This window comes from Natator depressus, chromosome 13 (assembly GCF_965152275.1).
Source record: "Natator depressus isolate rNatDep1 chromosome 13, rNatDep2.hap1, whole genome shotgun sequence".
NCBI classification, from domain to species: domain Eukaryota; kingdom Metazoa; phylum Chordata; order Testudines; family Cheloniidae; genus Natator; species Natator depressus.
Window position 1 is genome coordinate 36,951,021 of NC_134246.1, and position 14,746 is coordinate 36,965,766.

At 51.8% G+C, this 14,746-nt stretch overlaps 1 protein-coding gene and 2 long non-coding RNA genes across 5 annotated transcripts in view; 2 read left to right on the forward strand and 1 right to left on the reverse strand.

Annotated features, from left to right (window-relative positions):
- The window catches only part of LOC141996976 (uncharacterized), a 28,214-nt gene extending 21,280 nt beyond the window's left edge, over nucleotides 1-6,934 (forward strand). For both annotated transcript variants that reach the window (XR_012641666.1, XR_012641665.1), the window contains exons 2-5: nucleotides 113-412; nucleotides 1,377-1,504; nucleotides 4,068-4,272; nucleotides 6,196-6,934. This is a non-coding gene — a long non-coding RNA (uncharacterized LOC141996976). The remainder of the gene's footprint in view (nucleotides 1-112; nucleotides 413-1,376; nucleotides 1,505-4,067; nucleotides 4,273-6,195) is intronic.
- Nucleotides 6,935-8,589: 1,655 nt separating this feature from the next.
- On the reverse strand, nucleotides 8,590-12,399 carry LOC141996975 (uncharacterized). Of its 2 annotated transcripts, none has more exons than XR_012641664.1 (3): nucleotides 12,164-12,399; nucleotides 10,946-11,101; nucleotides 8,590-10,288 (listed from the first exon to the last, which is right to left on the reverse strand). It is a non-coding gene; the product is annotated as an uncharacterized LOC141996975 (long non-coding RNA). The 2 variants fall into 2 exon arrangements; XR_012641663.1 differs by having other exon boundaries at nucleotides 10,925-11,101.
- A 323-nt stretch (nucleotides 12,400-12,722) lies between these two features.
- On the forward strand, nucleotides 12,723-14,399 carry LOC141996974 (uncharacterized). Its single transcript, XM_074969266.1, has 2 exons — nucleotides 12,723-12,869; nucleotides 13,285-14,399. The coding sequence occupies exon 2, from the start codon at nucleotides 13,300-13,302 to the stop codon at nucleotides 14,329-14,331; it is 1,032 nt and encodes a 343-aa protein (XP_074825367.1). The 5' UTR covers nucleotides 12,723-12,869; nucleotides 13,285-13,299; the 3' UTR covers nucleotides 14,332-14,399.
- Nucleotides 14,400-14,746: the final 347 nt, after the last annotated feature.

Below are 14,746 nucleotides of genomic sequence, written 5' to 3' on the forward strand. Positions count from 1 at the left end.
GGCACAGATATAGGGAGAAGGGTTGTGGCTGTGGATGGGGGTCACCAATGAGGACAGGGGGTTGGGAAGCCTTGGATCGGTTATGTGTGAAAATCTGTGTTTTACTCGGCAGGTGGAAGAACCTACGTCCTGATCTCGAAGCACATTGATGCAGTGCTTCCAAAGCCACGCAATGTGGAGGTTTGGAGCTGAGGATGCACGCACCTTGACTGCTGTGGGGAAAGAAATGCGTGCGCTGATCAGGGTAGCTAATGTGTATTGTGGCCAATTCCTGGGTCACGAGGTAGCAGAAGCTTGCAGGAGAGGGAGGATTGGCTCATGAAAGGGGGATTCCTGACAACAGGCTGATCTGCGTGGACCAAGCTGGCCTGCTTTGGCATCATGTTTTGCTTGCCCTGCAGCATCTTAAACTGTGAGTTAAGAGGCTGTGATCTATCAGACACTGTGGTGTTATCCAGGAGCGCTGGAAGCTTCCTAAAACTGTGGAGTCCACTAATGCCTGAACCGTGGCCCTGCCCCCGTGCCATCCCTTCCCCCCGAGGCCCTGCCCCTGCGCCACCCCTTTTAAAAGTGATGGGGCTAAGCACCTCGGCTCTCCTGTTCTGGCATTCCTGGTGTGATCTTGGCCTAATTCCTGGTACTCACCTCACAGAATGTGAGAGCAGATGCGGACAGCGTCAGAGATCAGGGTCCAGGAACTGGGATAGTTTTCCCTCATTTGTCTGAGCCTCTCAATCACTGCAACAGTGACAACACGAAAGCTGTTAATCAGTGTTGGAAGAACGTTAATCAGGAAATCAAAGGGTTCATGGCTGACCACTTGCTGCACAGAACTAAGAAGAGCTCTGACACACCCCTGTTGCTTGGAGATGGGGTATGGGGTTGCTTGGATGGGGTATGGGGTATGGGGTTGCTTGGATGATGGGTCTATTGGGCAGGGATCTTTCTCCCAAACATAAAACTCTCTGTGTTTTGGAACAAACCCGGTTTCTGATTTCTCTTGCCACCCCTGCCACAAACTCCACCCATTGTGATACATGACCAGGAACACCAGGCCACTATCACACAGTTGTCCTTCACTCCAGGCAATGCATGTGGGTCAGGTTATAGGAGTGGGGAAGATTTCGGGGAGAAGCATTCCCTGCATGTGCTGATGGGTGGGGAGCTGGGTACAGTAGTAGCAAGGGGGCCAGGTTACAGTGAAAAGAGCAGGGGCATGGCTGGGGAGGTATGCAGAAACAGGGCTTGTGGGGCCCAGCTGATGCATGTGGGGATGGCTGGCTCAGTATGCAAATTGCAGGGCATGATATGTACAACAGTTTAGTTGATCGCTAACTCCTACCAACAAGATCTCTTCTCCTGTTCAAAAACACTAGGATGTTCAATGGCAAAACAAAACAAAAATGTTAATGCCGAATGAAGGTCACTTGGTGGTATTGTCGTCGACGTCCAGAATGGTGAGATGAGCAAAACTCAAACATCTGGAAACCAGGAAAGGCCCAAGGTATGGTTGCACCACGCCACCGTCCCTCTATCCTCTTTGTGCAATGCCTCAATACACACAAACACAATACTCTCACTGGCCTTGGAACTAACAGATCCAGGAGGTTTAAGATCCTGGCTTTCATTCACATGTTTAGCTAATTCCCAGAACGAATACCACATGTGGGCAATTGAAGAATGATGTCACAGCCTTTTACATAGAGAATTAGTAAGATCAGATTCTGTAGACTTCTTCACACACTGCAGGATGCCCCATGTAGATACAAAGATTGGATTTTTCCTTAAGGGTGTCAGTAGCCTCTTAAAATATGAAAAAGAAGAGAGGGAACCAAATGGCATAGCTAAGCTTTTTTCCACCTCAAACAAGGTCGGTGTGTACACAGAGCTAATAGAGGGGAACCACCTTACTGTAGGGTGCAATTGGAACGCTAGATAATATAGATACAAATCTGGCAATCCCACACCTCCCATTGCCCAAGTTTTTTTTTAAAAGGTCTTATGTGACAACCAAGGCTGGTTTTTATCCCACATAAACTGCATGAAAAGTCTCTTTATTTGAGAAAAGAGTAAGGTCGAGAACTTGAAAGGAAATAGGCTAATGGGAGAAGTCATTCTTAGATAGATATTCATGATGACTATCCCCAGTAAGGATAGAAGGAGGAGATCCCACCTCTCTACATCCTTGAAAATTTCTTTCAATATATAGGACAACTTTTAAAACCTCAACAATTGATTTCCTTGCTTACTTGCAAAGGAAAATGTTGGAACTCAGAAGGATCTGGTCTTTTGGATATATTCATAGCTTTTGATTTAGTCCAGTTAATGCAAAAATCAGAGCCCTTTCCAAAAATATCAACTACATTCAGTACAAAAAATTCATTGGCATATAAACTGATTGTATATTTTCCCCTGATTATAATCATACCTTTGATAGCTGAGTTTTGATGTATGTGCGTTGCCAGTGGTTCAAGAGTGAGATTAAAAAGGAGGTGTGAGAAGGGACAGCCCTGTTGCGTCCGTCTTTCTAGCTGAACTGTGGGAGAAATAATTCCATTCGTTGACAGTGAAGTGCAGGCAGAGTTGTAGAATACACTGAGTGAATTCAGGAATATTGGTCCACATCCAAATTTTTTTAGGACAGCCATTAGATAAGGCCACTCAACCCTATCTAATGCTTTCTTTCCATCCAGAGCAGGGGTAGGCAACCTATGGCACGCATGCCAAAGGCAGCACACCAGCTGATTTCCAGTGGCACTCACATTGCATGGGTCCGGGCAACTGGTCTGGGGGGCTCTGCATTTTAATTTAATTTTAAATGAAGCTTCTTAAACATTTTAAAAACCTTATTTACTTTACATACAACAATAGTTTAGTTATATATTATAGACTTATTGAAAGAGACCTTCTAAAAACGTTAAAATGTATGACTGGCACGCGAAACTTTAAATTAGAGGGAATAAATGAAAACTCGGCACACCACTTCTGAAAGGTTGCCGACCCTGATCTAGAGAGAAGGCTATGGAGGGTACATCATACATCTGAGTTTGCTGGATCAAGTGAGTGATTTTTCTCATGTTATCAGCAGCCAATCTTCCTTTAATGTAACCAACCTCATCTGTGTGTATAACTGATGGGATGATGATGTTCAGTTGTGTTGCTAAAATTTTTGCAATTATTATGCAATCTGTGTTCAATTAGAGATATGAGGGCAGAAGTTGCCACAGTTGCAACCATCTTTGTCCATCTTTAATATTCAAGTAATTAAAGCAGTTCTCGTGTCACGAGACATCGCTATTTTTTGGAATGTTTCAGTGAAGACCTTTGATCAAATAGAAAAAATGTTTAAGAAATTAGGAAATGTTTTGTAGAAGTCTTCCATTCTAGGAATCTCTCGCCTTTCTTGAACAAATCTCCTTCTGTTTTATAATTAAGCTCAAGCTGTCTGTGATATACGGGCAAGGCTGTGATATACAGGGGGAGGGATAGCTCAGTGCTTTGAGCATTGGCCTGCTAAACCCAGGGTTGTGAGTTCAGCCCTTGAGGGGGCAATTTAAGGATCTGGGGCAAAAATTGGGGATTGATCCTGCTTTGAGCAGGGGGTTGGACTAGATGACCTCTAGAGGTCCCTTCCAACCCTGAGATTCTATGATTCTAAGGCACTATGATAAAAATGGTAAACTGGGGTGCACCATTCTTTTGGGTGCCAAAGGACTGAGATTTCTCTGGGGATCCCATTATCAGGGACTGGTGGTGGTAGGCAGCTGATAAGCAGCTAGTACAAGCAAGAGCCCTTCTCTCTGGAGGCAAAGGGTAACAGAGTAACTAGGTGATACACCTTCCTTAGTACCCTGAGAACCATCATACCCTTCTGGCCTTATGACGCACAAATATTTCTCCCCTTTGTCTCCACAGAAACCCCAACTCCCAGGCCTTTCCTGGCTCCCTCCTGATTTCCTTCTTTTGTTTCCATTTTTACCCATCCGTAGATCCCAGATCAAGGAGAAAACCAAGAAAGTTCAATACCAACAACTTGATGAACAGTGAAAATTTTATTCTTTATTCAGGCTCGACAAATTCTCTGCATTCCTGCAGCAGATTCAACCCCCCAGAAAATCCCAAAGCAGAACTGAGGCTGCAGGTCATAATGAGAGAAGACTCAGAGAAGATGTAATGAAGTCCTCTGCTTTGGTAACGAGATTTGGAGAGAAGCTGGGGAACGGGAAGCACATGAGCCGGTTTTGCAAGCTGGGAGGAGGGCACTGAGAAGTGGTAAGCATGGGTTTGAAGGGACTGAATTGATCCCATTGATTTTCAGGAGGCCAATGCAAGACTCAACCCAAGAAGCTCTCGCTCCTGCAGACACCCACGATGTTCATGAAAAACCCAGTCTGCACCTTCAGGTACCTAAATACCTTGACAAAGCTGGCCCCATGTCCACTACATTTAGAGGAACTGTACAAGATTGTGTCTGGGTTTTTTGACACTGATTGTTGCCCCCAGAAGTGATAGGGTTTGTCTAGCAGAGGAAGGAAAATTAATATGTGTGTGACTTGGAAACATTAAAATAAATTGTTTTTAAAAAGGAGGGGACCCAATAAAAATACAGTGTTTGGAATGACTAACACTTTAAGAGCCTCAGATAAGCAAAGAATGACAGAATGTTGATGCACCAGCGCCATCTACTGGATAGTGCTGGAAGCAGCAGAGAAAGTAATAGACGAAGTCCGGGAGCTGTTGGCAAGTAATCCTCTTATTCTCTATTGGACCTTAGACACCATCCTCCAATGAACAGGGTATATAAACTGGCATCAGCATGCTGGACCTCAGAGTTTTGCTGAGCCTACCAGTGAAGCTGGAGAACTTAGAAGTGCTGCCAGACACTTGGACAAACCATGTGTCCTGCTCTCGCCTATCCCGGGCTTATCAGGCTGAGAAAAGATGGTGAGACTTCCTTTCAGAGACTGTGTTTCTTTAATCCCAGTATCTGGAAGTTCCCCTGTTGCACCTGCACTTTCTAGAAAGACCTCAAGGAAAAACATCTTGGATTTTCATAGACTCATAGGACCATAGGGTTAGAAGGGACCACAAGGGTCAAGTAGTCTAACCCCCTGCAAGATGCAGGATTTGTTGTATCTAAACCATTTTAACTAAGCAATGTCATATGCCTGTTTCTCCTATATCCATCCAACTCAATAGCCTAAGAGAACCTCTAACAATAACTTTAAACAACTGCTTTTGATAGTTTAAACTCTTTCAAATCTCCACACTAGAAAGAGCAGGGACCAGCTTAGTAGGATGCCTTCAGACAAAGTGCATCAGAGAATTACTTAAAGTGTGACAAACGTAGTTGAGATATTGAAGAACTGATTATTATAAATAAATGTAGTAAGAAATCTGACTGTGTGATTTGTATGGTACAGGTGATGGGCCTCAACACTGGTCTATCTACATCCATTGAGTGCCAGACTGTGTGTGTAATTTGGGTTCAGTACATTCCTAGGACATTTTCTGTATCTAATCTTTGATCTATAAAGCTGATGATTATATGCCTTGTTGACTGCAGCAGTACTGTCCAGGGTAAAAGCAGACCTGAGTAGAGCTTAGCCTTAAAATGAGAAAGCTCACGCTCCCTGGACTCAATAATAAGGAGTTATCCTAATTAAATTTCATAAAAACAAGGATGGAAAATCCAGTTTGATAGATTTCAGCTTTCAGATCTACTCTGGCACCTTGGCAAATCCATACTATTTACCCCCCACCCACCCCCTTCTCACTTGCAAGAGGGCACAGGGTTCTCTTGTTTCTGCTGACATGGAGGAAGCCCAAAGCAAATTCAAGGCTGTGAGTAATAGTAATAGTAGGAGAGAGAAGACGCCATTCAATCACCTACACTACCGATGAGATTTGGAAGGAAGTTTGGGAACCGCTGTGAAGGAGGTGGATGAAGGAGAATGGAAAAAGCAGAAGTGGCTGGGGGAGAAGTTTGGTCCGGCCGTGTGTCCTCATCATTAAAGCCGTTAGAAACATTGTTATTGAGGGGAAATTGGATTTTTTTTTCGCAAAAGGAAAACATTCCCAGAAAGCGTCTTCTTCCCTCGAAAACTGTCAAATTTTTCTTTACAAAACCTGAAAATGTTTGACTAGCAATAAACCAGTTTTGTTTTCAGCAAATATTTTTGTTTGTTTTGGCAGCTACTGACAGAGAGAGGATCTAAAGAGGGGGATGGTATCAAGTTCCGGGGACTGCACCCCGCGTGCCAGGGCGGGGATCACTAAGTGAGTGACAAGATGAACCCCCCCCCACCCCAACATCTACATCATCAAGGGCGAATCCTACCGGGTGGTGAAGGACTTGAGCACAGATGCTGAGTCCAAGGTCCATGAGCTGCAGCCCTACTGCCGTGGCGGGGACCACTACATGCACTGTGATTTCTTTTTCTGCATCATCTTCCTAGGGCGGGGGGTTATGTGCCGTGTCTTTGACATGAGCACGACATTCCCCTTCAGCCTGAATGCTGCAAGGGGCTCTATTACTTCGACTTCAGTGTCTTCCCAGCCCTGATCGAGGTGTTCAGAAATGGGGGGACTCCGTGCTACCATGAGCTCCACCGATTCAGTCTCCTTCTCCATCCACCCCAGAGTGCTGAACTTCTTGCCCGGGGGGCTGACTCTCACAACAGGCATCTCAGCCGGCGCCTGGAAGTGCTTCAAGAACCTGCACAATGACGCCGAATCTCCCATCACCTGGTCAGACAAGGTCACCTGCAAGGTGGGCTACGCCAAGCACCGTATGTCCCGCATCAAGCTCAGCTGGAGGATCTCTGCTGAGATGTCCCTCAGGGCTCAAGCTCAGCACCCAGTTCCAGTTCTCCCTCAGGGCCGAGTACAGTGGAAGAAGCGTCTGCACGGAGCAGGAGGACTGGAACGAAGCCCAGGAAGAAGAGGAGTCAGCCCAGGTGACCCTGGAGCCCAAAAAGAACCTGTACATCTGGCAGTACCGCCTCAGCATAGGGCACAAGCCCATCTTGTTCTGCAGGGACCTCCAGTTCACAGACGAAAACCATCGGCTCCAGTCCCCTAAACGTCCGGGAGGATGGAGAATGCCCCTCACTCACTTTCAGCGGGCTCTGGAAGGGGGTTGGAGTGCGGGAAGGGGTGCAGGCTCTGGACTGGGGCCGAGGGTTTTGGAATGGGCGAGGAGGCTCTGGGCTGAGCCTGGGGCAGGGGGTTGGGATGCAGGAGGGGGTGCGGGGTGCAGGCTCTGGGAGGGAGATTGGGTGCCGGAGGGGGCTCAGGGCTAGGGCAGGGCGTCGGGGTGCAGGAGGGGGTTTGGAGTGCTGGTTCCAGGACAGGGCTGGGGCAAGGGGTTGGGGTGTGCCTTAGGAGGTAGGGAGACTCCGCTGTGCTGCTGGACTTTTAGCAGCCCAAAATCTCCGGGTTTGGCTTCAGTACCCTCCGGGAGATAGAGCCCGATCCCAGGAGACTCCTGGCAAAACCGGGAGGATTGGCAACCCTGCACCTGCCCCATACTGAAGAGAAAGATGACCCTCTATCTCAGATCCCTGCCAATCTGACATGCGGGGGGGATTCCTTCCCCACCTCGATTCTGATGATCAGTTGGACCCTGAGCATGCCAGCCCAATGCACCAACCAGGCAGCTCAGAGCTGTGACCCACCCTGTCCTGTCTCCAGATGTGGACTATCTCTGATCACTACACTTCAGAGGAAAGTGAAAAAAAATCCCAGGGAGCCAATTGGGTATCAAGGTAACCCATCCTGCCTGACCCCTGCAGGGGAAGCCCTGAAGCATGAGATTAGATGGTAATAATAGTCTTTATACAGGGCTGCAAGTGTTATGAGCATGTTGAGCTGCACTGGTTTAGTTCCTTACCTTCCATCCCCCCAGTTCATCGAGAGGGCAAAGGCCTCCTGTCCCATTCCCACCTCCCTGAGTCACCCATCCCCCTGCACTGGGGCTGGATCGAAGCCAGATCCCCCTCGAGGAGAAAGGCCCCATGACACAGTCACTGACCCTCTCCCAAACGGCAGAACCTTCAGCCCTAATCGGTTACGTCCTGTTTTCCTCCCTGGAAACACACAAAGTGTTGCAAGCATAGGACGGCCTGATAGCAGGTGGCTGCAATACGGGCCACGCAGATAAGAGTCTGGCAGGGATCCCACCCTCTGGTGAAGCAGCCGTGGCCCCCATCAGAGAGCAGGGCTTGGGGGGGGACAGAATTGGGGACCCCTTAACACAGAGAAGGGCCTCGATTGGCCCACAGGGGCAGGGTGAGGGGGTGGAAGCCAGAGTGGGAGATGGGGAGGGAACACTCAGGGGGAAAAGGGGGGCAGAGTATGAGGGAGGAAGGATGAGCCTGGTGAGAAGGTGGAGTCAGTGGAAAGAGGGAGGAGCCACTGGAGAGGAAGCAAACAGATGTTATACTTACAAGAAGCACATGGGATTTTTATAGGGGAGAAGGCAGCACGCTGCATTTATTGAGAATACGACAGTTAGCAGATGCTTTTAATTACATACACATAAGGCATACAGCCCCGCCAGTCTAGAGTCTGGATCAATCTAGTGGACAGCCAGATAGATCACAGAGGGGAGCCGGGCTCTGTCGGTCGCAATTCGATGCTTTTGGAGTGGCGGCAAGACGAACCCAAAGTCCCATGGCCAAGCAGCCTGCTCTTATAGAGTCTTCTTTTGCTGTTGAAGTTTATGAATTTTGCTGTGTCAGTTTCTGACTGGTTACTTTTTAATTGGTGTTATTTTTTGATGTTAACATTCCAAAACACCTTGGAGGGGTTTTGATGCAGTTAATTGTTTTGTTTCTAGGGGTGCCAGCCTTTACCTCAGGGTATTAATTTGCCCTTCCTTCATTACGGATGTGGGCTGATGGCATTGGGAATGGTTTTTATTTTATTTTTTTGATTATTTGGCTATAACAACAGCCTTTACACCTTTCTTTTTGATGCATACATTTTTTATTTACATAAACCATTTTTTACAGAGACCTTTAAAGGTATCCAGTAGTTTGTACGTTGAGAAAGAAAAGGCATTGTAAATTAAACCTGACTACATTTTGTGATTAAAACAGTTCACATTGTGGCCCGGGCTTTTCAAAAAAAATTAATTTTTTTAACGTAGACACAATACAAGATTCTGTTTTTTTACTTACTAAACCTTAAAACAAAGAAATGTATATTTAACGAGAGTGGCTAATTTATATAATACACATAGGAAACCATAGTAGACATTACAACTTATTTTAAAACAAAAGGGTGACCATAATTAGTTATAAGGATTGTTTTGGTCGGTTTTTGCCTTAACATTAGTACAGACACTGGCAGTCTGTCAGATGCGTTTTTAACCAGTGTCCCAGAGGGTCTTTCCTTTCTGCTGTTCAAAAAGGGTGGCTGGCAGGATGATTAAACTATACATTAATTCTTATAGTACGAATATAAAATTTTACTTCTACACAGACCCCGTCAGCGTTTACATCCAGAGAATTGCAGGGCTGGTTTTGCTCTTCTCTAAGGTCCCGTCCATCTCGGTTCAACCCAGGAACTCGCTCCTGGCCCCAAGCAGAGCTGTCATCAGCTGAGAGCAACTACCAGGTGGGAGTGTCAGCTGGAACTTTGGGGCGGGGGGACCCCAGGTATGGGCTAGCAGGGGGCTGTGTGTTGGGACTGAGGGGCAACGGCAGAGCTGGTGGCGAGGACTGAGTCCAGGGCTGGGATAGCTGGGGGGTTGCGGGTCGGGAGTGAGGGAACTTTGGCGCGTTGTTTTCCTCTGAGCTCCATTCATGGACTCCTGGCTGGGCACAGAGTTAGTCTTTGGGATCCTGTCGATATTTCCTCCCCTCTTTATCTCCACGCAGGGCAGCCCTTCGCACTTATGGGGTGAGATGGAGGAGACATGGCCCAGATGGACAGATCCATGGTGGAAAGTGGGAGCCCGTGTGAGGTGGGATCCTCATGGGGCAGGACGCTGGGCTTTCCCCTTCCTCAGGATTGCGCCACCCCCTGGAGATTGGTCTGCAGGGCACATCTAGGAGACTTCATCGCAGACAGGTGCCTGGTTGCTCTTGGAACTGGGGATCTTCAAGCATCAAAGGTTCACAAAGGATGAGATGAGCTAACATCCTGCCCTCACTTCTCCTCGTCTCAGGGCTGGACTCCTGCCGATGGACCATTGGTCCCTCACAATGACGCCCTGGGCACCGACATCCTCGATAATCAAAAGGGCTTCTTTATCATCTGCTCCGACCTGGATTGCTACCTGCAGACAGACAATCAAAAGAGCGGGACTGGTATAGAAACTGCACCCTGCGTGACAGGGTGGGGATCTCTACGGGAGTGACAAGACGATTTCCCCCCAACATCGACATCATCAAGGGCGACTCCTACCAGGTGGTAGAGGACTTCAGCACAGATGCTGAGGCCAAGGTCCATAAGCTGCATCCCAACTGCTGTGGCGGGGACCACTACATGCACTGTGCTTCCGGGTTCCACATCATCTTCCAAGAGCAGGGTGTCGTGTGCTCTGTCCTTGACATGGGCACAGATGAACATGGGATGGATGCTCCCCTACATCCTGAATGCTGCAAGGGCCTCTACTACTTCTTCCCAACAGTACTGAAGGCGGAGGAGAAATGGTGGGTGGAGCTCATGTTCATATACACGTAGTACTGAGCCCACCAACAGATCTCCTTCTCCATCCACCCCAACGTGCCGACCTTCTTCCCCGGGGGGCTGACCCTCACCAAGGGCACCTCAACCAGCAGCTGGGAGCGTATCAATGGGATCAAATCAGCCCCTTCAAATCCATACTTATCGCTTCCCAGTGCCCTCCTCCCAGCTCGCAAACCCGGCTCATCCACTTCCCCTCCCCCAGCTTCTCTGCAAATCGCGTCACCAGGGCAGATGATTTCATTGCCTGTTCTCTCCGTCTTCTCTCATTATAACCCGCAGCCTGAATTCTGCTTTGGGATCATTCCAGGGTCAAATCTGCTGCAGAAGCACAAAGAATTTGTCCAGCATTCACCAGGCTGTTGGGGTTGACTTTCCTTGGTCTTCTCCTTGGTTTGGGGGTCTGTAGAAGGGTAAAAAACAAGAAAGCATGAGGGAGCCGGGATGGTAGTAATTGTCTTCATATGGGGCTGCAAGTGCTAGGAGCACGTTGAGCTGCATCCCTGACCCATTCATGTAGAGGGGAAAGGCCCCGTGTCCCATTCTCACCTCCCTGAGTCCCCAATCCCCCAGCCCTGGGACTGGATGGGAGCCAGCACCCCTAGAGGGGAAAGGCCCTGTGACACTTTCACTGACCCTCGCACAAACTGGAGAATCTTCAGCCTCAACTAGTTACGTCCTGCTCCACCTGAACTGGCCCCTAGCAGGCGTGACTGGCCCTTTTTATCCTGCCTGCTGGGCCCTGATTGACTTCTGCCCACTCCCAGCCCTTCTAGCCACTGTGGGACCAAGTGGGGGCTTTCTAGAGGGTCCAAACTCACTGCTCTTTCCCCCCCCAGACAGGCCAGCTTCTTGGGGCCTGGTGCCCCCACATGGCTGAGCCCCCAGCAGGGGGCAGCAAATGCCTGGCACACCCTATAAAGGGGGGTAGGGCAAGGGACACAAGGCACAGGTAAGGGGGAGGTGCCCAGGCAGGGAACCCATCTTAGTCCCCAGAGAGCCTTCTGCATCCCCTCCACCTCATGTCTGCCCTGCCTTCTCCATCCTGAGCCCCCAGCATGTAGCTAGAAGGGTGTCATCACCAGACAGCGCTGGCGGGGGAGAAGGCAGCAGGAATGGGACCCTGAGAGCCACAGGGACTGGAACAGCCTGTGGAACTCACCACCACATGAATTTAACAGAGGCTGAACAGCCAATCAGAGGTTCTTGGATCACGCCCAGCAAGCCAGAGGAGCCACACCCTGGGGTGAGTGGGCAGGAGGAAAGTCTGCAATTGAGGGCATGGCCCAGCAATAGGGGGAGCAGGAGGAAGTGGCTCCCCTGAGCAGGTTACTCCACAATTGTCCACAAGGGGGTGCCACTCTCAAAGGCCAGGCTAGATGGGCTCCCTGGGCTGAGGGGCCCTAGGGATCCTTCAGCAACAGCACAGATTTAGGGCAAGCATGGCAGAATCTGGGCCAGTTACCTCCCAGCTGCATTCCAGCTCCGGCGACCCACCAAGGGGGAGGGATCCATATACAGATGGGGAGAGCTAGGACTGAAACCCCAAAAGCCTTACCTCCCAGTCCCCTGACCTCCCTGCTCTCACCATTAGACACCCACCTCTGAGCAGCGGAAAGAACCCCCCAGGATTCCTGGTCCCAAAGGCCCACACACACACACTCCAACCACAAGACCCCACTCCCCTCTCAGAGCCTGGGAGAGAACCTAGGCGTCCTGACCTCCCTTTAACTACTAAACCCTTCATCCCATCTCCAAGCAGGGAAACGAACCCAAGAGTCCTGCCACCCCTCCCAACTATTAGACACGCCCCCGTCTCCGAGCAGAGGATAGAACCCAGGCATCCTAGTCACCGGCCTCCTCTGTTCTAACCACTGGCTAGCCCATCCACTCCCCCAGCCTAGGAGAGAACCCAGGAGTCCTGCCCCTTCCCGAAGGAAACCCGTCCCCCCGCCTTTAATGGCTGTGCAGTTGGGAGGAGCCGACCGGCCGCTTCCCCTCCCCTTTAGCTACGACTTCCCGTTTGGGGGCGGGCCAGGCGGATCTCAGCCCGGGCAGGGCTGCGGTTCCCCCCGCCGGCTGGAGGCGCAGCGCCTTGGAGAGGGGCGCACGGCCCCGGGAGCGCAGCCCTTGGGGAGGGGCGCACGGCCGCGTCTCCACTCCCAGCGCCGGTGAGATCCGGGGAGCATCCCCGCCCCATTCCGGGCTGCCCCATCGCCCCTTCCCGGGGGGCTCTGCAAGTGGGGCCTCTCCAGGGGGGTCCCCCCTTCTGGGATAGGGGGAGCAGAGGCCGCGCTGGGCTGCTGGTTACCCGTGGTGCCCGGTGCAGAGCCAGCTTCCACCCGGGACCCAGGCCTCCTTCCCCCTCCCACACACACCCAGGGCCTGGCCCCTCTTGGTGTGACTCCCCCACACACATCCTCCCCCAATCTCCCTTTCTGGGACCAAGCTGATTCTCCCCCCACCCTGTGCCCTGGGCGGTGGTGCCCTTCCTGCCCTCCACACCTCCAGGGTCTGGCTGGTCTCGGCCTAGCCCATTTCAGTATGGAGGGCCCCCCCTCACTCTCCCCCTCTGGTGTCCCCCAGGAGCTCAGCCCCCCCATGGCCGGGATCGCCCCACGGGCACGTTCCCCTGGCACCGATGTCTTCACCACCCGTCATGGCTTCTTCATCGTCCGCTCCGACGTGGGCTGCTTCCTCCAGGCGCCCGAGTGCCACTCCCCGGAGGCCGTGGAGATCCGGGGCCTGCACCCTGCCTGCCGGGGCGGGGAACACTATGTGGGTGACACCACCGGCTCCTGCGTCTGCATCCTGCGGGGGGACGCGTTCCACCGAACCACAGACCTAAGCGCCGCCCCCAGCCCTGACGCCCTCCCCCTGCACCCCACGTGCCGCGGAGGCGACCACTATGCCTCGTGGGGCGGCCGCTTCTCCCTCATCTTCCTGGCCCGCGGCGTGGTTCTGTCTGTGGCTGACCTGACCACGGGGGCCGAAGCAGAGGAGATGCCCCTGGAGCCCGCGTCCCGCCACGGACTCTACTACTACGCCCTTGACGCTACCCACCTGGCTTTCCTGGGTGTGGACGAGCAGCGGGGGCTATACAGCCAGGCCTTCTCTAGCTCGGGGCCCCGGGAGGTCCTCCCCGTCCACGCGGACGTGGCCAGCTTCCTCCCGGGTGGCCTGTCCCTGGTCCACAGGGGCACCTTTGGGGCATGGGAATGTGTCAAGCTGATCCAGAACGAGACGGACGGGCCGCTCCCTGGCAGCCACGAGATAACCCGGAAGGTGGGACGTGTGGAAGAGAAATTGGCCAACTGGACCTTCTCCACGGCCGGTTCCCCGGCACCTGCAGACCTTTCTGTGGCCTTGCTCCAGGCCCAGTTCTCCCTGCCCCCCATGTATGGCGGGCTGGGGCTCAGGACGGAGCAGGAGGAGTGGGAGGCCGTGGCTGAAGAGGGAGAGGAGCTGCGGGTCATTCTTCAGCCCCGGCAGAAGCTCTACTGGTGGCAGTATCACCTGGGCTTGGGGCACCGGCCTGTTCTCTTCTGCCGCTGCCTCAAGGTGACCCGTAGCCCCACGTCACCTGCCAACCTCCCGCTGCCCCGGTCGGACGCAGGGGGCGCTGGCGTCTGACTGGGGAATGGAGGCTGGCGGTAGAGGAAAGGTTAACGTTGTCGCTGAATAAATGATGTTCTATTGCACTGTCAGCGGCTGTCTGTGGATGGCTTTGGGACCCCACCCCGCTCCTCCCAAGGTGGGGAAATTGAGGCACAGAATGTGTCAGGGTAGGACACGGAGTTGTGGCTCCCAGCGCCCTGCTCTAACCCCTAGACCCCACTCCCATCCCAGAGCTGGGGATAGAACCCCGGAGTCCTGACTCCCAGCCCCACCCCCCAACCACTTGACTCGACTCACCCTCCAGAGCCAGGGAGAGAACGCAGGAGTCCTGAAGGCCAGCAACACGGTTTTCTTTCTTCGAGCTTCCCTCGTGTCCCAAGCAGGTATTGCACCCCTGGGACAGGCACTGCACTATCTGGGTCGCGGGGGG

Bases quoted from the DNA above. Each gene is read 5' to 3' on its own strand.
- LOC141996974 (XM_074969266.1), top strand. From the start codon at position 13,300: ATGGCCGGGATCGCCCCACGGGCACGTTCCCCTGGCACCGATGTCTTC.